Genomic DNA, 25745 nt, shown 5'->3' with positions numbered 1-25745 from the left:
GTGAAGGAGGTGATTGGTGTGTAAGGGAATGCGATGAGGGAGGGTCAACTGATAAAGGATTGACTGGTATCAATTTAATGACAACTGCATTTGTGAGGCATCATAGGGGAGGGAGGAAAGAAATAGTGGCTGAAACAGAGAAACTTATTTATAGGGTGTTATTGCAGAGTAAAGATAAAATATATCCTATCGTAATGCGAGTAGAATTAAAAGAAGTAAATAAATAGATACAATGTGCTTGATTTAAAAGCGAGTGCAGATAAGACTAGTGGTGAAGCAAGAGATTCATGTTGCTCTGTATAGAAGAGAGGAAAAGAAGACTGAAAGAAAGCAAGAAAGCAGAGTCATTATGTGTCATGTTCAGAGAGTTTCTCAAAGAAGACTGCATCCTGAATACATTAAAACCAAAGGAAGAAAGAAAAATAAGTAAATAAAAAAAACTGGTAATCTTTCTATAATGATAATGGCGTTAACTCCTCTCAAATATACAAAAGCTTTTATAATATCATCAAAAACAAAAGAAATTAATACAAAAAGCAAGTTGGAAATAAGATACTGGTTTAGTGATCCCGTTGGAAGGAGATAGATAGTGAAGGCAGATCCTGAGTGAGTGACCAGTCCACCTCAGCAGACGAAGGCGCCATGGCGAGCTGGGGAGGCGCTGTCCGCTCGGGGTTTGGCCTCTCCATCCTCACTCTAGTCTTCCTCGCTGTGCTACCCGCCGCTGGAGGCATTAAGGAGTCCCACACGCTCAAGTTCAATAACCTGATGGGACCTACACTCAGGGTTCTGTACTGGTGAGTGTCTGTGTGTGTGTGTGTCTGAGTGGTTATCATGATGACGTAGTGAAATGACATGTGCTGCTTGTTACATATCCTTGTGCTTGTAAATTCCCGTGTGATTTCCTGTATTCCTGTTTTGCTGCTCTGAGGAGTGTGGTGAGAAAACTGTTGGGTGTAGTGGTGATTTATTGCGTCACCAGTGTGTTGTGATGGTGGTGACCTATTAGTGGTGATGGCTGGTGGTGGTGGTTGTTAGTGGAGGTGGTGCAAGGCCAGGGTGATTGTGTGTTCATCATGCTGAACTCGGACTCAGTGGCTGGTTCATAGGGAACTTTAAAAAATGCAGCATTTCTCAACTAGGTCACCAATGTCTTGTTTGAAATTTATGTAATTATTTTTATACTCTAAGGTTTAGTCAGAATGAAATTGACTGAGTGTGTACATGTGTGTATTCACCTAGTTGTAATTTTTACAGGGCCTGGGTATTATACTCGTGTGGCCCCGTCTCCATATCTGCACACATCCAACTTTCCTTTAAAACTATGCACACTCATCGCTGACACCACCTCCTCACTCAAACTATTCCACACCTCCACACATCTCTGTGGGAAACTATATTTCTTCAAATCTTTCAAGCATATTCCCTTGGCTATCTTTTTACTATGCGATCTCGTAGTTCTATTTAAATTTTCCTCTCTCAACATCATTTGCTCATTATCCACTTCATCCAAACCGCTCAACAGTTTATAAACCTGTATTAAATCTCCTCTTTCTCTTCTTTGTTCCAAGGTAAGCAAATTCATTTCTTTTAATCTCTCATAGGTGATTTCTGCCAATTCCGGAACCATTTTTGTTGCCATTCTCTGCAATCTCTCCAACTTCCTTATATGCTTCTTTTTATAAGGGGACCAAACCACCCCAGCATATTCCAATCTTGGTCTAATTACAGTACTAATTAATTTCTTCATCATATCTTTATCCATATAATGAAAGGCTAATCCAATATTTCTAATCAAATTATATATTTCTCCAAACATCTTGTCAATATGAGCCTCAAACTGCCCATGGTCTTGTATTATCACTCCCAAATCCTTTTCCTTTTCCACCTTTTTCAACACTACTCCTTCACCCATCTTATATGACCCTCTTGGCCGTCTTCCACTCTTCCCCATCTCCATTACATGACTTTTGCTCAGATTAAATTCCATCTCCCACCTCTTGGTCCACTCCCAAATCCTATCTAGATCTGCCTGTAAAATTTCACAATCTTCTTCACTCTTCACACACCTACACAATTTCGCATCATCCGCAAACAAATTAATATAACTGTTTACTCCCTCTGGCATATCATTAATATAGACAAGGAAAAGTATTGGTGCCAGCACTGAACCTTGTGGGATTCCACTCTCCACCACCAACCAGTCTGAGTTTGCATCCCTTATTACCGTTCTCATCTCCCTCGATCTCAAATAGTTTTCCATCCATTTTAACAATTTTCCCTTCAGTCCTCCATAAATCTCTAATTTCCATAGCAGTCTCATGTGAGGTACCTTGTCAAAAGCTTTTTTCAAATCCAAGTAATTTCTAAGCATTGCACTGACAGTTCCTAGATTATGTTATTCACCAGCCACATGCTACCAATTCCCTGCAGAACTGGTTCCAATGGCTCTGCCAGGCCAAGGAACTGGTTCCTCGAATATTTGAGTTATCAGTTTTGGTAAACATTCTCTCACTTCAGGATAAAACTACTTATTTCTGGTAGTTTTCAATCTGTTTCACTTTATCTGTCACATATTAGTTAGTACTTTTTTTTATATACCCCCATTCCCCTCCAGAAACACAATTGGTCCTCTCAGAAAGTAATGTAATGTGGTGGAAAAAAAAAGAAGAAACTAGTTTCATTATCACAAGGTACCACAAAAGTAATAGTCCCAAATTTTGACTGTTACTTTTGTGGAGAGTACTCACCATCACCAACGGCTATGCCAAGCTATCAAAACTTATCTACTTAACCAAAACTAACCTAACCTAATTTTAACGTTACCTAACCTAACTTTGTTGAGACAACGCACACCACTGATATGTTTTCCTCAGAACAGATTAACTTTATCTAACCCAATCAAACTGATCTAACAAAGCAAACTTGCCTAACCTGACTAGCAATGCTAAGAAATTGATATAAAGTCGTCACCTTATTTATCTTCGTAGTATCTGGCAATAGAATGTTCAAATTGCTCAGAATGAGGAGCTCTGTAAAATGAGAAGGATGAGAAAACCATGTTGATTATGGTGAAAGACTGTAAAAATACCATTGGTCCCTGTCCACTACTAATGTGTTGGTATGAGTCGGGAACGTCAGTGGCAGTGTTTACTTCCACCCTTCACTGCTAGGGTGCTTCTGGAGTCTGGTTTGAATTTGCACAGGGACCTAATTTTGGCTATGAATTTAATTTATTTCACCCAGCCTTAAAAAAGTGGACTGTTGGAAATTTTTAATTATCAGTGCAGAAATTAACAGAATTTTACAGCATGTAAAATGTATGCCAGAAAGACAACCCCTTGAGGCCTCTGAATTAATCTAACAACCACAATCAACTTTATCAGATAGCTATATAATGTTTTTAATCTAACCTTATCAGGTATACTGTATATTGACATTTCCTGGTGTGTAGATCAATTTCTGAAGGTCAGATATTCAGCCAAAAGATTGGGAGATCAACCTTTACTCAGGATTCAAAATTCAGTCAGAAAATTCAGGAACTCCAAATGTAATGATGAAGTCTGTTGCAACTCTCGACTTCAGAAATTGAATATTTACTTAACCATGACCTCCACCACATCCTGCATGGTTGCTGACATCTGTAGTTTTGTGATGGAGAGGTAGTGAGAGATGGATAGAGAGAAATTGAAAAGGAAGAGAGTTGTAGAGGTGGTAGAGTGTGTGTGTGTGTGTGTATTTACCTAGTTGTAGTTTTACAGGGCCTGGGCTTTACGTTCGTGTAGCCCCGTCTCCTTATCTACACTTATCCAATTTTTCTTTAAAACTATGCACACTCGTTGCTGACACCACTTCTTCACTCAAACTGTTCCAAGTCTCAAGTGTATGTGTGTGTGTGTGTCTAGAGATCTCCTCCATTTTTCCTTCATATGAGTGGTATACTGAGTGTCCTGTGAGTTAAGCCATGGCAGGATAGGGCAGGTTAGGTGGTGTCGTGTTGTGGTATGGTATGGTATTAACGCTATTCTCCTACTGGCTTATCTGTCCTATGTGTATGTACCTACTTATCTAGTTGTTACATATGAGGCCCCGCGTGCCAAACAATCATAACCCGAAAATCCTACTTTTCAGTAAAACGCGCTTAAAGTTAAACACTGATTACACACCTAAGATTGGTCAGAATATATGTAAGTATTATACATGAAATGAAAGGTCTTGGGTAGTTCTGTTTAGTTATTTAGGGTTTGATAGTAAATCAGAAGATTTCCGGTTTATTAACATTGGATTAATTAAACCCCCACTCAGTAGCAGTAATTTTTTTTTTCTTAAAATATTTCTAAGTTATTATTTTAAGAATGCTTGTTTTAATTTGGAATATGTGAAGGTTTCATGATAGTTGTAAAAGTACATTTTTTATTTATTTATTTTTTTATTTTTATTTATTTATTTTTTTTTTTTTTTTTTCGAGCGAAAAAAAGTAAATATTAATCCTTACGAGTTAAAGGGCTAGTCTGACACACACATGTCAAGGGGGGGAGAGAGAGAGCGTAAACATAGCTGTCATTGGCTGAGGTGCGGCGTGGGAGTGACGTCACAGCCGTACTCGCTGCTGATTGGGTCACGCACGTCAGGCAGCAACAGCTGGGCTGGGAAGGTTACTGTTCTTTGGCACAGAATTGAGCAGGTATCTTGCTACTTTTTTTCACATGTTTTTGCTGAACTTTGCACCTTGCTGTAGGTACCTAGAAGGTTGGATTTGGCTTGGCCAGCATCACCATACAACTTTTACACCCCTCTACTCCATGGAGTAGCCATTATCTCAAAATCTCAAATTTCAGGGTTACGATTGTTTGGCACACAGGGCCTCATATGAGAAAGGGATGCATTACTCTCTCTCTCTCTCTGGTATTTCTGGTTTTATTAATTAGATATGAAATTTGAGCAAATGCAGTCTAATTATCCCATCTCTTGCAGTTACTCGTGAGGTTACAAGAAGGTTTTTGAGCAGTATGCCAACATCCTGCGAGAAAAATATCCTGAAATCTCCATCTTGGGGGACAACTACCCTCCACCTGATTGGAAGATGTGGATGGCGCAGATGCTTGTGAGTAACGCTACTACAATTCTTCACGGGTTATGTTTGCCCACAATCATCTCAGGCAGGGAGTAACATACATGAAGTAATTTGTTCATGTTGGGTAGGAAAAATTGGTATTGGAAAAGATTAAGCCAGGCATGCTATTTGAGGCAGAGTGTAGGGAGGGCCTTGTGTCTAGCAATACTGAACAAAGTATACCCTAACATAAGCAGACTGGGAATCTTAATTATTATCAGTTTATTGATATTGAAGTAAGAGGCTGGAAAGTATACAATGGGTTGGTGGAAGGCTTAACAATAGACTCAAGGAAACTAGCAAGAATATACCAGTTGTTGATGGCACCATGATAGGAACCACTCTGAGTCAATATTGGATAGTGTGTGGTGTCTTTAGGGATGTTATGTGATCATGGCATCACATGGTATGGACTAGACAAGGCTGGTCAGGGGGGGATCTTGGGGCATAGGCACACATGCCCCAGCAGGCCCCTCCTAAACTTTCTAAGGGCTTCTCAGTGTCTGATAGTCAGGGTGCTCAGGGGCAAGAATGAACCATGCACATCCTCTTTTTGCAAGGGAAAGAAAAAGAAATTACAAATGTAAACTAGATTTAGTAAATTTTGTTTAACTAGTCTCTAAAGTAGTTTGTCACCAAAGTTTATATTTCAAGAAGTATGAGCAAAAGAATTAAGAAATGTATTCTCACCAAAGTTAATATTTCTATTTCAAGAAGTATGAGCAAAAGAATTAAGAAATGTATTCTTATTTCCCAGGGAGCTGCCAAACTCCTCTTCATAGTAATGATAATTGCCGGGATTAACATGTGGGAGTGGCTTGGGCAGGAAACTCCCTCCTGGTGGACATGGTTCGTCAACAACAAGATCTATGCCTGCATGATGGTCTTCTTCCTCTGTAATGCCATTGAGGGGCAGCTCATTTCTACAGGTGCATTTGAGATCTCCTTTAATGGTAAGTTTTCATATCATTAATGATATGATTATCTTAAGGGCTGCAAGAAGCCTACAGTGATAATCCTTCTATGAACTTACTTTACTCACCTATCATCCATCTCTAAGTTTGTTCCTGGTTTTGCTCTAATAATATGATCATTTAGAAATACCTACTGCTATTGTGACAGTTGTTCAAGCTAGCTTGTGTGTTAAAGAAGAGTATATTTTCAGATGTTCCTGTTTGGTCAAAGCTGGAGACAGGCCGCATACCTCAGCCACCAGAGCTCTTTCAGATTATTGACAACCACGTGCGCTTCAATCAAAACTCAAACACGTGGAGTGAAAGCATCTAACCTTAAGGTCAGTAATTAAGCTATATCCAACAGTAGGATAAATTCATCTTATCCAACAAGATTCATGGCATTATTAATTTGGACAGTGTACATAAACTAGGAATAGGATTGAATGAAGTAGAAGAAAAAACTAGGAGTAGGGTAGGATTGAATGAAGATAAAGGAAAATTTTTATTTCTGTAGTATTTTGCAATTGTATTCTTCAGATGGAGAAGTGACAGCATACAGTGCCCACCATTGCATTAGTCAGGAGCAGACCACCAACAAATGCAGTGGTGCAAATCAGTTCAGTGCCTCAACACTGGCCAGCCCAAGCTGAATTGCATGTATCTCTGGTTGCCATGTGAGGAGGAGAACCAATCAGTTATATCCTCCAGCCAAGCTAGTGGGGAAATTTTTTGTACTTTTGTATTTAAATTTCCTCTTTGCTAACTAATAGCTTGGCTGGGTTCTCCTTCCCCACACCCCCTACTCAATCTCCTCTTCTCACATGCCAGACACATCATGCTACACAGCTGAGCTTGGGCTGGTCTGCATTGAGGGGGTGATGGTTAAACTGATTTGTGCCATTGCATCAGTTTGCTTTCTGCTCTAGACTAATGCAACGCTGGGCACTGTAGATGCACTTCCAGTGGATGAGAGAGAGTATGTTTGTCTTTGCAAGTCATGTGCTGATGGTTGGCACATCTTTTATTCCTAGGAGGAAGGATGCTTGTAGTGCTGCACAGGTTCATGAATCCTTCTCTGTGTGGTGTCCCTTGCTCGGAGGATGCTTGTAGTGCTGGACAGGTTCACAAATCCTTCTCTGTGTGGTGTCCCTTGCTAGTATAGTGCTGGATAGGTTCACAAATCCTTCTATGTGGTGTTCCTTGCTAGTATAGTGCTGGACAGGTTCACAAATACTTCTCTGTGTGGTGTCCCTTGCTAGGATAGTGCTGGACAGGTTCACAAATCTTTCTGTGTGGTGTCCCTTGCTAGGAGGATGCTTATAGTACTGAACGAGTTCATGAATTCTTCTGTGTGTGGTGTCCCTTGCTCGGAGGATGCTTATAGTACTGGACAGGTTCATGAATCCTATGTGTGGTGTCCCTTGCTCGGAGGATGCTTGTAGTACTGGACAGGTTCACAAATCCTTCTGTGTGGTGTCCCTTGCTAGGAGGATGCGTGTAGTGCAGCATGGTTTCACGAATCCTCTACAGCTGTTCTTTGTTGCTGTGTTTGTAGGTCCGTCCCTCTTGGACATTATGCTGATCCTTGTTGAAATTTCTGCTTTATGTTTTGCAGTAGGATGGATGATTGGCATAGATGAGGTGTGCCTGGCGTCCGTTCTTGATGAAGCGTCTATTACGAGGGCAGGATTTTGGTCAGGACAGCAAGTTCCCATAGCATAGTTTTCTCCAAATAATAGCATGTTACGAGATATACTCCATAGGCAGGCCTTCGTATCAGCAGCTCCTGTAGGGGACAAAGAAAAAATGGCAAAATATAGACTAGACACCATCTTTAATACTACTAATCTAGCATGCAACATTCTCTTCAGGAACTCCTTCACAGCTGCAATCATCCTTCTAGTTGTCTTTCCACATAGTCCCAGCAACAACATGCATTCCCTTCCTTTCTTCTGTATCCTGGCATTCTCCAACTCCCTCAGCTCCACTTGCATCCTATCATTCATGTCTCTGGCATACTACACACTTATATCATCACATACTCTACCATTTCTTTGTATTCCTTTCCTTTCTTCCATACAGCTTGCACTCCAGCACCAGATTATTATGGTTCGAGAGACAATGTTGATCTTTCAATCCACATGTCCACAATCTCTCGCACTCTCCTATTCATCATTATACAAGTCCACAATCTCACGCACTCTCCTATTCATCAATATATAATCAGTCACAGACCCCTGGTTCCTAGCACACAAGTCACTCGTCCTTCAGCCAGGGTCTCATTCAGATTCTCATCTATTTCATTCATAAAGCCGTTGAGCATCTTGCCATTCTTATTTATTTCCTTGTCTAATATACTTACATGTGCATTCATATTTCCCATAACAATCACTCTCTGTGGCATACTCGTCACATTCTAACCCCAAAATACCACACTTCTGGTGCTCTCACTCTCAGTAGTCATGTACACCACAATCACCACCAATCTTTCATACCTCCTATGCACCCTACCTTCACTGCTAAAAGATCCTTACACTTGCCACAGTTTCCTACATCTAGTTTTTCTACTCTAAAACTCCTTTCCTTCCTCTACACGAAAGCTTCTATTCCTCCTGCTCTAACCTGAACTCTCCGTCCCTTTCCGATCGTCACATACTCACTACCATGTACTTACAAATCATCCCTCAGGCGTGTCTTGGTGAACTTGCTGCGCTGTCCAAAAACCTGCTTATGTAATAGCTGGTTAAGGCAAGTGGTGTATTCATTCTCATAAAACCAATCGTAGATCTTCTGACAAATGCAACAACTGAATTTTCCACAGCAGCAGTAATAGTATCAGCGATTTGTCCACGGAGGTTCTTGAGATATCTTTCAGTGGCTTCTTGTAGTCTTGGGATATTTAAAGGTTGCACTTGAAGTGGTAGTGGGATGTATTTGCTGAAAGACATTTTGGTTGAAACAGGAGATCGGCAGCAGACAAGTGACTCGTCTAGCATTGGTCAGCACCAGGCATAGTGGGCAGTGGATATCTTTCCTGTCCCGAGCTACAGTGACCACAACCATGAGCAGGGAGGATAATAAGCAATAACCAGACCAGCTAGCAGATAACTTCCCTTTACCTGATCTCTAAATAAAGATCTCAGATGGTTCTATTAGAACAAGAGAAATCATCATAATTAGTTTTGAAGTGTTCAGGAAAAGTTCTTAAATTTTGTTTTACTTGATATGAATTTAAGCTTTATTACATTGACTTACTTTACTTTCAGCCTGGATATAGTTCATCTGCAGTGTCTGTGATGTGTGGCCATGTTGGATAACAGTTTGATATGAAGATGTTAAGTCTTCGTGAAAATTGGAATGGAACTGTTCCCAGCATTTTTAAGAACAGTCAAGAAGATCCAGAGTACAACAAATACATGTAAATTTGGTTTCCTGCATGCCTTTTATCTGACCTGTGTATTGTTTTTGATTATGAAGGCCACTGTGGAAAGCATTTGTATGTTGACTTTGGCTGGAAATTGCATTGAGAAAACGTCATACAGTGAAAAAGGCATGCAGGAAACCTGATGCTAATTTTCAGACAGCTTTGCATATGTACTTCTCTATAAGTATTATCAAACAGTAGTTTGGTAATAATGCTGGCTAGTAGTTGGCTGTAATGTAAGCCAGGATATATATTTTTGGAGATCACTCCAGTCCATTTTTTTTCTTCTGATTATTCAGAGGAATGCAAATGATTATCATCAGTATCTTAGAATTTGGGCCAAGAATTTGGGCCAACTAAAGATGAAATTATTCCTGTATATGTTTAGTTATTATAATAGTGGATATCTTTTAACTCATTTAATTTGTGACCACATTGAGATTGTAAGTTTGGATGTTGATTAGAATATGCAGATGACTGGAGCTGTTATTGTAAGAACAAGGAAACCTTTGTACAAGGGTTTCATTAGTCACTGAAATCTACGTATAGCTAAGCTGACATCCCTTGAAAAAGTGGATAACCAAGAAAAGACCCAACAGTCATACATTGTAGTAGAAGACAGTTAAGTAATGAAATCATGGAGTACAACTCACCAAACCTGGAAGTACCACTGAACACTGAAACAAATATTGTGAATGTGTACAGGAGTGGTTCTTCCAGATTAATGGAGAAGGCGCTTCATGAAACGAATATTTATACATGAAAGTGAAACTTGTGAACTTAGAAGGTTATATGTTGTATGTAAAAGTTTTTAAACCTCATCTGTTTACCAGTCATAGGGAAAGGGTGAACCATTTCTGGTCTCATGGCTAGCACACTCAGACTGGATTGCCAACCTTCTGCTCCTGCTGGGAAGCAAGGTCACAACTTCATTTTACATATCCTGTTCACTAATGTGAACATGGGCAATAGTATGAAGGAGAGCAAATTTCTTTGCCCAATGCAAGATTCAAACCCAGCACCTTTCACATATGAGTGTGCTACTCTGCCTCCATCTTTAATGGAGACCTATCCACTTTCAATGCCTCTTAAATGACAATTTTTTCATTGTTGCAGCTCTCCTTTTGCATCTATAATTGGTTTAATATTTAGGAGGGTGTTAAAGCAGCGTTTGAGACAGTGCCTGTATGACTGGTGTCTGTGGGTGGCTACATTTTATCCCATTTAAGTCTCAAGGAGACAACAGTATGTCTGCCCTCACACTGCATAGAAGTAAAAGACATTCCCTACAACTATCACTGATGTATATCCATTTTCAAAATAGTTGTGTACTTCCTATTTGATTTTGTTTTTTGTTGTAATTACCCAAGTTTTTATCTGAAAGTATGAAACCAGTCCTTTTGTAAATCAAGAATAAAATTTTAGTCAAACAGAAGTAATGTAATTTGTCATACCATTTAGTTTTATATCTGAGATTATTTATGTATGTTTCCATGTGTAACTGTAACTGTCACACCACCAACTCCTTTTCCTTCACTATGTATGTATACACTCCCGGACGTAATAATACAAGTTAACAGGAAAATGTGCCAAGGTCAAGAAAATTAGGAGTATGTGGAAGTTAATGGTAAAATGTGAAAGGCCACTTTATAAATTAAAGTTACTCAAAATGCTAAATGTATAAGGACCAAGTAAATTTATTGCCCTGCATTAAAGGGTAAACCCCTGTAAACACACAGACTTGCTTTGAGGAGCTAACCACTGGATTTTTTGTACCCATGTTTTCATGAGGTTCCTTGTTTAAAAGTTTATATTTGTTTGTTGGAGTAGCCTTTCCTGTTTCCTTATTGGATACATATTAAATATACTTTATAACAACTTGTCTTTTTATGCCCCACTGGATTACCTGTCAGTATTGTCACTTCTACAGTGAGTGGTACAAAAAATATTTATCTTTTCAAAGTCCAAAAAAAATCCTTTGAAAGGACAAGACAATCTAAGGATCTATAAGGTTTATCTTACAATTTAGGAAATATATTCTGCCTTATAGTGGTGCATGAAAATCTATTTAATTTTAGGTTAGGTTATGTCCTTCAGTGTCTAGCATGTGTGTGTAGGATAGGACAGTGTGCTTTCTCTAGCATGAAACGGTGCTTTCCCTGTAGGATAGGATAGGGTGCTTTCTCTGTAGGATACGACAGGGTGCTTTCTGTAAGGACATCAGCCTGATGCATGAATAATATCATTCAACAAGATCTTCCATTATGCTTTTATATCCCCTAGGTGATGAAGGAGGAGTTAGTACAAACATTAGTAAGTGCTCTCCACTATGTAGACCAAGCCATAAAACCATATACATCTGAGACACACTCAGCTGTTTGGTAGTTTGGTGAGAGCAGAGGAAGGGAGATCATGTCTTGTCACCAGATGAAATGACTGAAGATGAGGTCAGGTATCTGTATGAAGTCTCACCACACTGTAGCCCCGACATTGGCAGCATGCTAGATAAAAATATTACAGGGTGAGTGGCATTACATCCATCTTTATTTACAAGGCAAAGGATTGTTTGTAAAGAAATAGTCCTACATATGCAAAATGGCATCAAGAAAAAAGCAGAAAGCAGCAATACCAAAACTAATATAATCAAATGGCAATTTCATATTTACACCTTATCATTTATGTTCATATATGCACAAGTACAGCTCAGATCTAGAAATACAGGGACATCTGGAGATATGATGCTAATTTGTTTTAGTTGGTTCCCTACACAAAGACACCATGGACCAAACCCCCCAAAAATATAATAACTAGATCAAATCCACTGCACAACTCCAGGAATCTCAATATTTCTTCCCTTATCATACTTCATCATTATAAATTACTCATAACATTCATAATGCTGAAAAACAACTAACCCAAAAAACTTATTATCAAGGAAAGTATATTATTAGGACCCACAATGTAGAGTAATCTTGTACACAATTACATCAGTCTTATGAATTGCTACTTTCACTTCAGAATTTACCCAAGTTTAAAAAACACCTGGACTATTCATGGAGTTCTTAACTTAATATTGGACCCATATACATCTACTCTTTGGACAGGCAATGCAACCATTCAGTGGCACAAAGTGTGACACCACATATCAAAAGAATATTATTCAACCAAGGCACTGATGATGAGATCTTGGTATGATATCTGAACAAAAGAAAAATACATTCTTCTGTTAGTGAATGTTACCAAATAATTCTCAAACATAAAACTCTTATGATCTCATTAGAGAAGTTAATTTTAGATTCAGTTGTATTATGCAATGCTAGAAAAAAGTTTCAATTAGGCACTTCTCAAAAGCACTTCCCTATCCATTTTCAAATATCTTTTTACGGCAAAAAAAGTACACTGAACCTTAGCTTAACTTCATAGATATACATTTTAAAATAGCAATAAAACTCCGGTATAAAACGGCTTCTTTGAACACACTGGAAAGAATCTTCACAACTGTATGTAGTACTTCAGTCTTGTACATCACCAACCCCAGAGGTAAAGATTCCAAACATGGCTTCAGCTTCAGGGAGGCAAGGTGAATCATAAATCTTACATATCCTTGTCTCTCCTCTTCCCTTCCTCAAGTACAACCTGCAAAGTAATGAATCACAGTTACCCATATATGAACACACACATACACAACATATACATCATTCTAGAAGGTATTGAGTTAAAATATAAATCATCTGAATCAAATTAAAGAGTGTCCTACCTCGTGGTTGAAGCATGAGCCATGATGTTGCCGCCTATAGGCTTCTTGGGGTCTGCTGCAAACATGGATGCCCCATCCACCTGAGCTACCACCTGGTTAGTAATCACCACAGCCACACCAAACTGAAGAGTAAAGGTTCATAACTATATCACAGTTATCAGATACTATATCTTGTTTTATGTAAATGTAATAGAGGAAATGTATATTCACGACCAGGATCTGATAAATCAACACCAACAAATTCTGCGAGAGAGAGAGAGAGAGAGAGAGAGAGAGAGAGAGAGAGAGAGAGAGAGAGAGAGAGAGAGAGAGAGAGAGAGAGAGAGAGAGAGAGTCTGTATTATGAAAAATTAAAAAAAACAATTCACACATTACCTCATCTGCTAGTCTCAGAAGCATCCTCAGAAATCTAGCTAGATGCATCTGTCTGGCTGAGAGTTCTCCTCTTCCTGCATAGTCTGTTCTGTAGAGAGCCATGGCACTGTCCACTATACAGAGAGCATACCTGTAAGAGAAGCAGACTTGAAGAAACGCATACATTACTTTCTCATTTTGTCAACCTTTCAATGCAGTCAGCCTTCACCAAGTGGAAATACAAGGGACTCATTCCAGCCATTCATTCCTTCTGATGGATTGCTGTATGGAAGCTGATGGATTGCTGTATGGAAGATGATATATCAGTAAAATTTTAAAAAACATTAATTAAATACCTTGATTCTGCCATCATAGCAGCTGCTTGAATTAAGAGCTGAGTCTGGTGGTCAGAGTTGTAAGCCCGCGCATAAGCCACATTATCAAGAACATCAGATTCCTGCAGCTGGTATCGCTGAGCCGTCGCCACCAAACGCTCAGGTCTGAATGTACCTTCAGTATCTATATAAAGACATTTTCCTTCACCACCACCCATTTCTAGAGGAAGCTGAAAAAGAACATTATACACTTCTGCTTTATGCTATACACATACATATACATGTAGTACAAGCATACTGATATTATGAGACTAAATTCATTCTAAAGAAAAGCAGGTCAACCTCACATTAATCCTTACCTGACAGGTGACAGCAAGGGTATGGCAGAGTTGAGTTTTACCTGTTCGGAATTCACCAAATATTTCTGTGATGGACCCAGTCTCTATTCCACCTCCAAGCAATTTGTCAAGTTCTTTGGAACCAGTAGTCAGCTATGAAGCAAAGAGTATTTGACACAAATGTAATAATTCTCAATCAGAACAATAGTATTCCAGTATTTCATTACAAATTCAAACTTCTTGGTTTGATTTCCATATATTCAAAAAGGCTCGTAAAGCAATACTAATACAAATAAGATAATTTAAGATTCACCTGCACCAAATCGGCACGCTTTTGATGAAACTCGGTTGCTGTGGTAAATCCCATAGGGACTAGTTTTGTAGCTTCACTTAGAATTTTGTCCGCCTTTGCTTCACTAATCCCTTTGATGCCGAGCAGGGCTTTCTTAGGAGCAAATGCTACAGATTCCACCGTGTAAAAACCGGCCTCTTCAAGCTTTTTAACGTCTGTAGCCGAGATCCCATTTTGCTGTTTGTAAACATTATTTGTCAATGAAAATGAGTTATGAGAACACCTGTGACTAGTAATGAACAAATTTATAGTTTGGATCTACTTTTGATCAACATTAATGTTGAAAAACCATCAAGCTCTCAGCATTAATAGATACACAGCAAAATGTTATTTAGTGCAATACCTCCAGCGTCTGTATAAGCATTGGTCCAGAAGTTCCCATCTCAGCCTCCATCTCCTGCCCCATCGCTGCTTGTTCCTGCATCATCGCCATGGTTGGTACCACTAACTGCTTACTTCTGAAGTAGACGACTGGTGTTACTGTTCTGCAGTACTACATAATTTCTTAGCATCTTTATTTACTGCCAAAGAGGTCATGATATATATTTATCTACCATGCATCAATCCATCAAAGGAAATTAATGGCTGGAGTAAGTCTCTTTTGCTGCCACTCTGACAGTTAAAGGCTGACTGATCTGGGGCCTCATGAATGTTACAGTCCTTCCAGTCAGGGGTTTGATGCCCAGCAAGGTATCTATCCTGCCTTCAGATCAATGTCAGTGTTTCTATGGCTTGTCCAAGGGAAGCATTAGTGCCCACGCGTACTTTAAAGGACGTGAATAGTGTTCTTGTTTTTATGTCTCTCACACCGTTCGGAATAAAGATAGGAGAGTACAATTTGTTTCACAAACAAATGGAGACTTGTGCTTCCTCTAATGCACATTAAAGAAAACGAGAACTCATGGGAACCCTACACTGGAAGACAGTAAAGTGACAGCTTCTCTGAAAGATGGAAGGTGGCTGTGGTCGCAAGAATCTGGTCTACAAAACGAGGTAAGCATATGCACTTTCCAGTACGTTTTATTTCTTAGAAATATCTTTAAAGGTGTAAGATAGTCCGTGTAAAAACAATTTTTCAAAATATTTACATTATCTTGTTATACATAGAAAGTGAATATTGGACGTGCTTTAAAGTACGCGTGGGCACTGTCCCTAAGAAGTTGTGTAAATTCAAAAATATGTATATTCTGTGTAGTAGTATTTACTTATTTCACTGATATTTTTATGGTTTTGTGTCTTGCTTTCTTTAGATATGCCAATAATGACACATTATTGGTGATAACTATTACGTCTAAGACAAGATTATTGAAATAAGGAAAGGAAATAGGCTGTACTAAGCTTCAACTACAACTAGTCTTCAGCAAATACAAACCTGTACAACTAGGTCCATGCCACTGTTGCTATGATTACCTTACACTATTAATCAAACAATTAAATTGTTAATTATCATTATTATTATTATTTTTTTTTTCTTTATTACTATTATTATTATATCTCTGTGGTGAAATGTTACGGCAGTTAGAAGACAAAACATATCTAATAAATCAAAAAATGTAATCGAATAATAATATATATATATATATATTTTATTTTTTATTTTTTATTTTTTTCTTCTTCCATGAAAATTGGATAGACAGTGGAACAAGTACTCTCAATGTTAGAGGAAGATCCACCCATTAGATCGACTAACATCATCCTTCTCCCTCTTAATGAAGACAACACTGTCAGTGACAAAGACAGTGATGACGACAAGGAAAGTGGACCAACAGATCCAAATCATGTGGGGAGACGGCTGATGAACCAGCAGGTGGAGCTGGAAACCCATCACACCTACAACTCTGACGACGAAATAGACGCCTGGACAAAGGAAAAGGATCAGATGGGAACAATGAAGGTGGCACAGGATGAAGCCGTTCTCGATAACATGATGGTGGTTCCTGGACCATCGTCATCAAACCCCGTACACCAGAACCCAAGGAGAGGGGTTATGGATTTACCCATTTCTTTGCAAGATCCTCACTGTCCGGTTCCATCACCCTCTACACAGACAACAAGAGCAGGTAAATCGATTACAGCAAATAGGGACACGCAAATGACTGGGGGATATTTTGTTTTTTGTACTCGCTGCTAATGTTGGTGTATATTTTTGACTCTAACTTAATACTTTTGTGTGTTTGTTAGGACGTGGACGTCCTCAGAAGCGAGCACTGGAAACAGAGAGCTCGTCCAGCGATGAAGAGCTGGAAGAGACCAAGCAGAAGTTGGTCCGTGTCAGGATCACAAACAGACTCCAGAACAAGGACAACACAGGCAACGTGGGGAAATACATCCCGGTATTCCCGAGAGCTACTCTTTCCACTAAGGACAATCTGCCAGTTGACATCAACGAGGTGAAATCTCCCTATGACTACATGAAGCTGTTCATCTCAGACGAATTGGTAGATAAGATAGTCAAGGAGACAAAGACGTATGCAGCCCAGGAGAACTGTCCTGCCTTTCAGGCCAAAGTGGACAAGGACATCATCAGAACCAGCCATGCCATCATGATGATGAGTGACTTCCTCTCACCTGCTCAGAGGAGGATGTACTGGGAAAAGAGGGAGGACACAGGAAATCCTCTTGTTTAAAAGGCTATGTCCAGAAACACCTTTGAAGACGTCATGTGCTACACCCACTTCGCCAACAATCAGAAACCAAAGGTGGAAGACTGCTTTTGGAAGGTGGGGCTGTTGTTCAATCATATGAACATGGCTGCAGAGAAATGCGTTGAGAAGTCCGAGTATGTCTCTGTAGATGAGTCAATGGTCAAGTACTTCGGACACCATCCCCTCAAATAGTTCCTCAGAGGAAAGCCAACTCGCTTTGGCTTCAATGTGTGGGTGTTAGCCACCTCTAATGGGGAGATGATCCGTTGTGACCCATATGGTGGTGCAAAGACAAAGTTGTTCACTTACGGCCTCAAGTCAATTCCTCAGAGGAAAGCCAACTCGCTTTGGCTTCAATGTGTGGGTGTTAGCCACCTCTAATGGGGAGACGATCCGTTGTGACCCATATGGTGGTGCAAAGACAAAGTTGTTCACTTACGGCCTCAGTCAAGGACCCGACGTTGTCTACGGCCTGGTGGAGGATGCCAAGTTAGTGCCTGGTACCAAGGTAGCTTGTGATAACCTCTTCACCAGCTTGGACCTTCTGGATAACATGTCGAAGAAGGGGATTGGTGTGGTTGGGACGATGCGACAGAACAGGCTCTGCACACTGTTCATCCCATCCATGCAGCAGGCCAAGAAGATGAAAAGAGGCAAGAAGGAAGAGTTGTACGTGAGCGAGGATCAGGTCGTGGTGATGTGGAAGAACTCAGCGCCAGTGTACATGGCCTCCAACTTTGCGGATGTCAACCCCTTGGGAAAATGCACTAGGTATATATATATACCTAGTGTATATATATATACCTAGGTATATATATATATATATATATATATATATATATATATATATATATATATATATATATATATATATATATATATATATATATATATATATATATATCTAGGTATATATATATATATATAGGTAGGTATATATATATATATCTATATATATATCTAGATATATATATATATATATATATATATATATATATATATATATATATATATATATATATATATATAGATAGATAGATATATAGATATATAGATAGATAGATATAGATATAGATATAGATATATATATATGAATTTTTTTTTTTTTTTTTTTACCAAGCAAATTTACACATTTCCTTTTTCTGTTCAGGTATTCATCAGCATAGAAGAAAAAATGGAAGTCGATCAGCCAAACATCATCAAGGTCTACAACACTCACATGGGCGGCGTAGACCTCCTGGATAATATGGTGTCATGCTACGCCATCACAGCCCGCAATCGGAAGTGGTACTGGGCACTGCACAATTGGTTTCTGAACGTCTCTTTTGTCCCGGCCTGGCGACTGTATCGTAAGGTGGGAATGGTAATGGGCATCAAGGACAATGAAAAGATGCCTCTCTTGAGCTTCATTCGATCGTGTGTGGAAATGACAATAATGCTCCATGGCGAGAGCAACACCAGTCATATCCACACACTCCCAGCCCTCTCCCCCAGTACTCTGGCAGACTTCAGGAGGGACAGTGGAAACCACATTGTGATCAAGACTCCTGAAAGGAAAAACGTCTGCAAGCACTGTAAAAGCAGACCCTCTACAGGTGTTGCAGATGCAATGTGGGATTGCATCCAGACTGCTTTGAGGCCTATCATCAGTGATAACAAGTTTAGTTGTAATTATTTTTTTTGTCAATAAACGGTATGCCTTTTTCAGGAGCATTGCAATGCTAGTATTTTCCTTACATGCTTCCATGCAATTTTGTTAGATTTCAATCTACGCTGAAGAAATATTACAGTAATAAATAAAGTAAAAAAGTAAAAAAAAAATGTTGATATGGTTATTTTCCTACGTTGGATTACTGAGGTTCACTACATTTCATTACATATACAAATTTCTAGCATTTCCTTTTAGGTTTCATACAAAGTTTCATTTTACAGGCTTATTCAGGGACAGTGCCCATGCATACTTTAAAGGACGTGCTTGTTTCGCCCATTTCCAAATGGGCTTTTCACAAATTTCTTTTTCATTTGCATTCCTAATCCCATAGACATCATTTGTACGAAATTTCATAAAAAAATTCAAACGGGATCTATGGCCGGGCACTAATGGGTTAATAAAAGCATTGAAAACTCCCAGTAAGTAATACATCTGGAATTTATCAAAGTGAAAGGAATAAACAAAGACTCCAAAATTTATACTGGGACCTGACAATCATTAGGTTCTCAATGTCTAAGGTGCATTTCTAATCAGGGGTTCAATCTCTGAGCAAGGCCTTGCATGGCTTGAGATTTATCAGTGTTTTTAGTCTTTCATCATAATCAACATGGCTTTTCTTACCCTTATCATATAGAGATTCTCATTCCGAGTGATTTGAACACATGCATACCCGTCACAAATAATCTATTACGTTGACAAAATATTTTTGAAGATCTACCCTTATTTTTTTTGGGGGGCGGTGGCAGACGGGAACATGCTAATGTGCTGTGACACCTGTGCGTGTGGACTGATGGGCACTGAGGAATGCCGTTAGGTATGTTCGTTTGTGTGTGCATAGTCACATTATTTGCGCACACATGAAATCAATCACCACGGTGATTGGTTCTTTTGTTTGGGCATGCAGCCACTAATAAATAAAAATACATAATAAATATAGCCAATCAGAGCAGTTTGTGGAGAGAAGCATCTGATTTAAATCCGTCTATGGAAGACATCTGAATGGACAGGGTGTCGCTTCAATTATTCCCATTGCATTGCCAAGAGAAATAAAGTAACTACATATTAATTTCCTAGAGTTGCTCGTCAGGTTAGGCTACTTGCTTTGGTTAAATCGGTTTAATTGGGTTAGGTAAAGATTATTTGTTGCGAGGATGACATACCAGTAGTGCGTGTCACCAACTAGATTAGATTAGGGTTAAATACACAAGTTTCAATAAATTAGTGTAGCCAGTGGCGACCAGCAGTAGGAGCCTGTACTCTCCACAGCAGCAAGTCAAAATTTTGGACTGTTACTTTTGTGGTATATTATGATAGATTTTCTTGTGGTACATTTTGGTTTGTTTTGAATCAATTTTTTATTTTCGTTTTCATGGCGATACTGTAATTTCTGAGAGGTTAGACCAGGTTTTTCTGTGGGAGGGGGAAAATATAAAACACCACTGATTTGAAATGAAATGAGCAAATTCATTCAAAACAGGGAAAAAACTACCCAAAAAACATAGTTTAATCCTGAAGTGAGAATATGGTGAAAGTAAATTTACCGCTTTATCTCACCTTTAATCACATTTATTATAAAAGGCCAAAGGAAACAGTGACAAGGTGCAACCTGGTCAGCGGTAATACATTTTCATCTTTAATACATAGCTCTGAAAGTGTGACAGGAACACACACAAGAAAGATGGTGCAGTCTGCCTGTCAACCTATACCTGACCTCTGGGGTAGCCAAGATAGGGAGCAACAGGCATAGCAAACCCCTGACATGCCACTATCACCACCATTCATAACCCAAGGAGCCACAAATGACCACCAAGACATGATAATAATGGCTGGCCTTGAACGGTCCCGCCAAAGTTATGAAATCCCAAACAAGTGCACACCATTCTACCCTTCTTTTACTTTCCATATACACTATCCAAAGGTAACATGGCAAGAACATTAAAATAAGATACCTATTGGTGAGAACACCACAAGATACAAAACAGCAGGGGCAGCAGCAGCAGGTTGTGGCACGTCCGTCCGTCAGGCAAGGTACAGTAAACAAACCTTGCCGGGCCCGCCAGACCAGACACTCAATGTTTAACTATTTTACCCCACATTACATAACTGCAAAATGTTATTTTTTTTTCTTATACAATGAAAAGAGCCTAACCTAACCTAGTCCTTGGATAAAAATGCTACCATTATTCTTACACACTACGTATAGTAGTCTATTATCCAATCAATCCTCGTGGCCTAAACAAAATAATCCCACAGCGGCAACCCCAAGAGCACTCTGTGACTACAAACAAACCCACGCTAATTCTGTATGTCATAGCTACATCTTTTATATTGCATACACATAAAACGTACCTTTAATTTTACCAGATGCCAGGAAACACCACGCACTCTAGAGGCGTGGAACTAGTAGAAATAAGAATGCCGTACTACGGCGTTGGAGAAGCATCAGATGGCAAAATGGATACAGACCATATTTTGTCTTTTCTCAGATCTTGAAAGTTACTACAAGTACTTTCCCTGCAGGATAAGGTAAAAGGTAAGGGCTAATGGTAAACGCGAGTGTTGCGCGTGACCGCCAACCGGCTAACCCTTTCCCAGAGCGCGTAATGACGGTCACTGAAGTACCCAGCAGCTTCGTCCCAACTACCGTCATCGTGGAAGCCAGTGACCGGTGTGGAGTCTGACCCCGTCTGCCCTGTTCCCGAATCCTCTACAACGAAGGCATGGATCAGTACAATCCATTGGTTTATAGGTTTATAACGTTGTAACAGTATATCCAGTATATCACTCCTCGCTAGGTGACACTTGCAAAGAAAGCTTGTAAGAAAGCTTGTGAATGCACAATGCAGGTTAACAACCAGCTTGTTAACAAGCTAGTCACCATCACATTACGTTCCGCCTGACACACACATACACACGTACACTAGGAAGGTAAAGTTATTTTATCAAATAACATGGCAATAATATACATAGCTAGCTGGCGTCGTAATGGCGGATGGTCAGCGTCTCTTCGAGGACCGCGTTGGGGCGTTATTCCACAAGGCCCAGTCCGTCGAAGGACTCCTTCATGGCGGCGGCGGCGGCGACGACGCGGTGAGGAGACGGCAGATGAGACTGTTGTGGAGCGGGTCACCTCATGGACTGCCACTGCGCCCTTTCTCTGCAACTGCCTCACCGGAGTGTGGCGGAGACACCCGACACGTCCGAGAGAGTGGGCGGCGGTGTTGGCGGGGTAAAGAGAGGTTAATGATTGGAATACACTTGTTAATCGGCTGTTAATTGGTGTTAGGTCACTATAAGAAACTTTAAAAGATTACATATATTCATGGGTAAGGATGGAGCAGGAAAAATTTATTTACGTATGTTTTGAATAGACTGCCACTAAGGTATTGTAACTTACCTTGTATCTTACGTTCTTGAGTATTGAGAAAAGTGCAATGCTGAATAACCATTAGGTTGTCTGGCTTGCACTGCTTCATTTCCTTCACATATATATATATATATATATATATATAGAGAGAGAGAGAGAGAGAGAGAGAGAGAGAGAGAGAGAGAGAGAGAGAGGGTTTATTGGTATTATAACAAGGAAATGCACAGTCATTTTTAAAACCAGTTATAAATTTATTGGTATTACAAACACTCCAGGAAGTTTATGATGCACGAAAATGTGCGAATATTTTATGCATCCTGCTCCACACGCCTACAGAAAATTACATATTCTTTCCTTCACCGCTAGAATTTCATCCATAATACTGACGAGATGTATGTTGCCTAGAGGCAGATGTATTTACAAAGGAAGCGTGTACAAACTATGTAAAAGTTATGCTAAATCTTGCAAATAACAATAATATATACACAAAATAATCTAGAAGCGCAAGTCTTTAGAATATATTGCCCTTCGAAACTGTTCCATTGATATTAGTGCTGTAACGAGAAGATAACGAGATAAGTACCACACTAATCTCGAGGTATAGAGGCTCTACCCTATAGAAGAGCCCTATCGTTACAATATATATCACTGCACCTCATCATGCCGTAACACAGTGGATAACACTGTATAATTTATCATACTTGAGACACGAAAAGAAAAAAAAAAACCCAGAAAAGAGCAAGTACAATGATGCATCCCACTTAAACGAGGCATAATGAAAGACACCTCTGCTTATTACCGCAAAGATCTTACAGGCTTGATTGCAAATGAACGTAAAAAAAAAAAAAAAAACTTAGGATGGGCACTAGCTGAAGGGTTTGTGAAAGACTGTGTAGAGGAGAGGTTAGCAATGGTGTGAGTGTATTTTGGTCAAGGTGATGGGTACACGGAAGTGTCGTTAATCATTACTGGTATATAAAGTAAGGTGTCAACTTAAACTGATGGCTAAAACTGTAAACTATATATGAGCAAAGACATGTATTGCAGAAACTGAATCAATTCTATACACATGTATCTAATGAGAGGAGAAGACAAAGAGGACAACAGTTAGCAATCTAGGCACGGCAAACGGAGGCAGGACATTCAGAAAAACAAGAAAAGATGACACAGGAAAAATTCTGTAACTTTGGCGTTTTGAGAAGGACAGCCGACATGAATATGTAGAGATCCTTGGATTTCACTTCTTATATAACCCAAGGATGATGATGATGATGATGATGATGATAATGACGGGCATCAGGACAGTAAATGATAAAGAATGTAGGGTATAAGTAAAGAAAAAAAAATCATGTATATTACCATTATGTAAAGCAGGTGATAAAATTAGACAATGCTGGATATAGTTTGTACCGTGTCTTGTATGTATTATGTCTCATTACTACACCGAACAACAACAACAGCAGCAACAACATGAACAAAATATAGACAAATAAATAAATAAACAATAAAACCTGCAGTCACATCAGAACAGAGACCTAATGAAGCCAGAGAAGTACACTGCAAAGATTAGTATCAGAGAAACCAGATTAGTGTTTATCTGGTAACGGGATAGTTGCAAGATGTGTACGGTAGTGTGTTTAAGAAGTGTCGTTATCTTGTTGGTGAAAGAATAAACCGAGATAAGGTATACAGATATCCGCCATTATTGTCCCGCCATCTAATTGCTAAATCCTTGGTATGTTCCTTCCTGTATCATTAAAATTCTTCACAGAGATGACCCGCAGTGCTGCATTAATTGACTGACCTGAGAGAATGTTTATGTAGCCCTAACGTGTGTGTGTGTGTGTGTGTGTGTGTGTGTGTGAGGGCATCCGGCGAGAGGTGACGCGGTGTACTTTCAAGGAGACTCTTTCTAAAAACACCGCGAAACTATTGTCACCTTAAACGAATCAAGGTTGTTTTCATCCCTATGTAAAGAGCGCCCTTTCCATCCTAGGACATATTGGACTCCTCCTGCCAGTGCCTAGGACTTCCTGAAGGCACCATTTCATACGAAGCAGTATTTCATCTTCATTGATTATTCCTCTTCTGTGTTTTCTTCTTCCCAAATGCCTCTAATCTTGAAAACTGACTTCTCGAGGACAAAAACCGGATTCATAATGATTCCTAATGTTACGCATTTTGCTGAAGGCCTTAACCTCTTGAGTACCATGACGTGTTTTCATATTCATTCTGCTTATTATTTGGTGATTTTATAGTTTCAGAAGCTTGTGTGGGGGATTAAAAGAGTGAAAACGGTGGCCATATTCTTTTAACCTCCATAGATCCTTCCTAATGTCAATAAAATGGTCTAATTGTACACAAATCTCAGGGTAAAAATGAGTTCCAGTACTGAAGGGGTTAAATCTTTCTCCGATGGTCTCTTATGTGAGCAAAAATAACAGAGAAATTATATGAATATATCTTGTACTGTTACCTTTGAAGGGCCAGAGTTCTTCTGAAGGTTCTAATGTTGTCATTTTTTAGGGGAAGAATGTAAGATGCCTACAACTCTATATCCACGCTCGTGTGTGTGTGTGTGTGTGTGTGTGTGTGTGTGTGTGTGTGTGTGTGTGTGTGTGTGTGTGTGTGTGTGTGTGTGTGTGTGTGTGTGTGTGTGTGTGTGTGTGTCTTGTGTGTGTTTGGTTTCATCCGTTTCTTCTTTCTTTTCCCGTATCAAATATTTTTTTTTCACTTCATAAATCTACTTACTGTACCCAGTTACACTGTATAAGAAAAACAAATAAATGTAACTCAAATTTTCTTATTAAGTATACGCATTTACACATACAAACCACTTCAAAAAAAAAAAAAAGAACTCAAATTGAACTAAAATAAATTGTTGTTGTTGTTGTTCTTGTTGTTGTTGTGTTGATGTTGATGTTGATGTTGATGTTGATGTTGTTGTTGTTGTTGTTGTTGTTGTTGTTGTTGTTGTTGTTGTTGGTGGTGGTGGTGGTGGTGGTGGTGGTAAAACAAATGTCTACAGAACACATAGCAGGAATTATGCACATGTAGATTCGATTGAGCAGTGGATGGATAGATAAATGGGAAGCAGAAAGGTAGTAAGTAGGCAGGCAGATGGATACTCGTAGATGGATGGTTAGATATATAAATTGAGTCACAGTCAATACAAAAGGTACTAGTACATTTAAGTCACCGTGGTCCCCTAGCCAGGCCTGTCAGGTGGCCCTGCTTCATTCTGGTCTTGTCGTGTGAAATCACCTGAATAACGATGTCCCAGCACAACAGACACACACACACACATACACACACACACACACACACACACACACACACACACACACACACACACACACACACACACACACATTGGCGTCATTAACTCATTCA

General features: G+C 39.4%; 3 protein-coding genes across 13 annotated transcripts; 2 read left to right on the top strand and 1 right to left on the bottom strand.

The window, feature by feature from the left end:
* Positions 1-601: 601 nt before the first annotated feature.
* LOC123503412 (thioredoxin reductase-like selenoprotein T homolog CG3887) lies at positions 602-11371 on the top strand. Its single transcript, XM_045253167.1, is given in 5 exon segments — positions 602-797; positions 4975-5104; positions 5871-6066; positions 6279-6407; positions 9336-11371. Coding segments are annotated over 4 exon segments (603 nt in total). The 5' UTR covers positions 602-642; the 3' UTR covers positions 6401-6407; positions 9336-11371.
* On the bottom strand, positions 6411-22090 carry LOC123503410 (DNA repair protein RAD51 homolog A-like). Of its 11 annotated transcripts, none has more exons than XR_006674461.1 (10): positions 20935-21075; positions 14973-15087; positions 14591-14806; positions 14299-14430; positions 13961-14169; positions 13626-13755; positions 13251-13372; positions 12974-13129; positions 11864-11994; positions 6411-9006 (listed from the first exon to the last, which is right to left on the bottom strand). XR_006674461.1 is itself a non-coding variant. In XM_045253161.1 (10 exons), the coding sequence occupies exons 3-9, from the start codon at positions 15060-15062 to the stop codon at positions 13006-13008; spliced, it is 1023 nt and encodes a 340-aa protein (XP_045109096.1). In that variant the 5' UTR covers positions 15063-15087; positions 21335-21499; positions 21952-22090; the 3' UTR covers positions 8985-11994; positions 12974-13005. The 11 variants fall into 11 exon arrangements, 10 of the variants coding, with proteins under 10 accessions (XP_045109096.1, XP_045109093.1, XP_045109095.1 ...); XM_045253161.1 differs by lacking the exon at positions 20935-21075 and adding exons at positions 21335-21499; positions 21952-22090 and having other exon boundaries at positions 8985-11994; XM_045253158.1 differs by lacking the exon at positions 20935-21075 and adding exons at positions 21335-21692; positions 21952-22089 and having other exon boundaries at positions 8985-11994.
* LOC123503441 (piggyBac transposable element-derived protein 3-like) lies at positions 17263-21389 on the top strand. The gene is made up of 4 exons (XM_045253205.1): positions 17263-17438; positions 17605-18019; positions 18425-18885; positions 21350-21389. The coding sequence occupies exons 1-4, from the start codon at positions 17263-17265 to the stop codon at positions 21387-21389; spliced, it is 1092 nt and encodes a 363-aa protein (XP_045109140.1).
* Positions 22091-25745: the final 3655 nt, after the last annotated feature.

Source organism: Portunus trituberculatus, chromosome 14, assembly GCF_017591435.1.
Source record: "Portunus trituberculatus isolate SZX2019 chromosome 14, ASM1759143v1, whole genome shotgun sequence".
NCBI classification, from domain to species: Eukaryota; Metazoa; Arthropoda; class Malacostraca; order Decapoda; family Portunidae; genus Portunus; species Portunus trituberculatus.
The sequence above is the reverse complement of the archived record's forward strand: the minus strand, read 5'-3'. Positions and strand labels throughout refer to the sequence as shown.

Excerpts from the sequence above, each read along its gene's own strand:
- LOC123503441 (XM_045253205.1), top strand. The coding sequence starts at position 17,263 with ATGTCCAGAAACACCTTTGAAGACGTCATGTGCTACACCCACTTCGCC. Across the intron at positions 17,439-17,604 it reads GTAGATGAGTCAATGGTCAA|AGGAAAGCCAACTCGCTTTG; the intron begins GTACTTCGGACA and ends TCAATTCCTCAG. Across the intron at positions 18,020-18,424 it reads TGGCCTCCAACTTTGCGGAT|GTATTCATCAGCATAGAAGA; the intron begins GTCAACCCCTTG and ends TTTTCTGTTCAG.
- LOC123503410 (XM_045253161.1), bottom strand. The coding sequence starts at position 15,062 with ATGGCGATGATGCAGGAACAAGCAGCGATGGGGCAGGAGATGGAGGCT. Across the intron at positions 14,807-14,972 it reads TGCTTATACAGACGCTGGAG|CAAAATGGGATCTCGGCTAC; the intron begins GTATTGCACTAA and ends GTTTACAAACAG. Across the intron at positions 14,170-14,298 it reads CCCTTGCTGTCACCTGTCAG|CTTCCTCTAGAAATGGGTGG; the intron begins GTAAGGATTAAT and ends GTTCTTTTTCAG.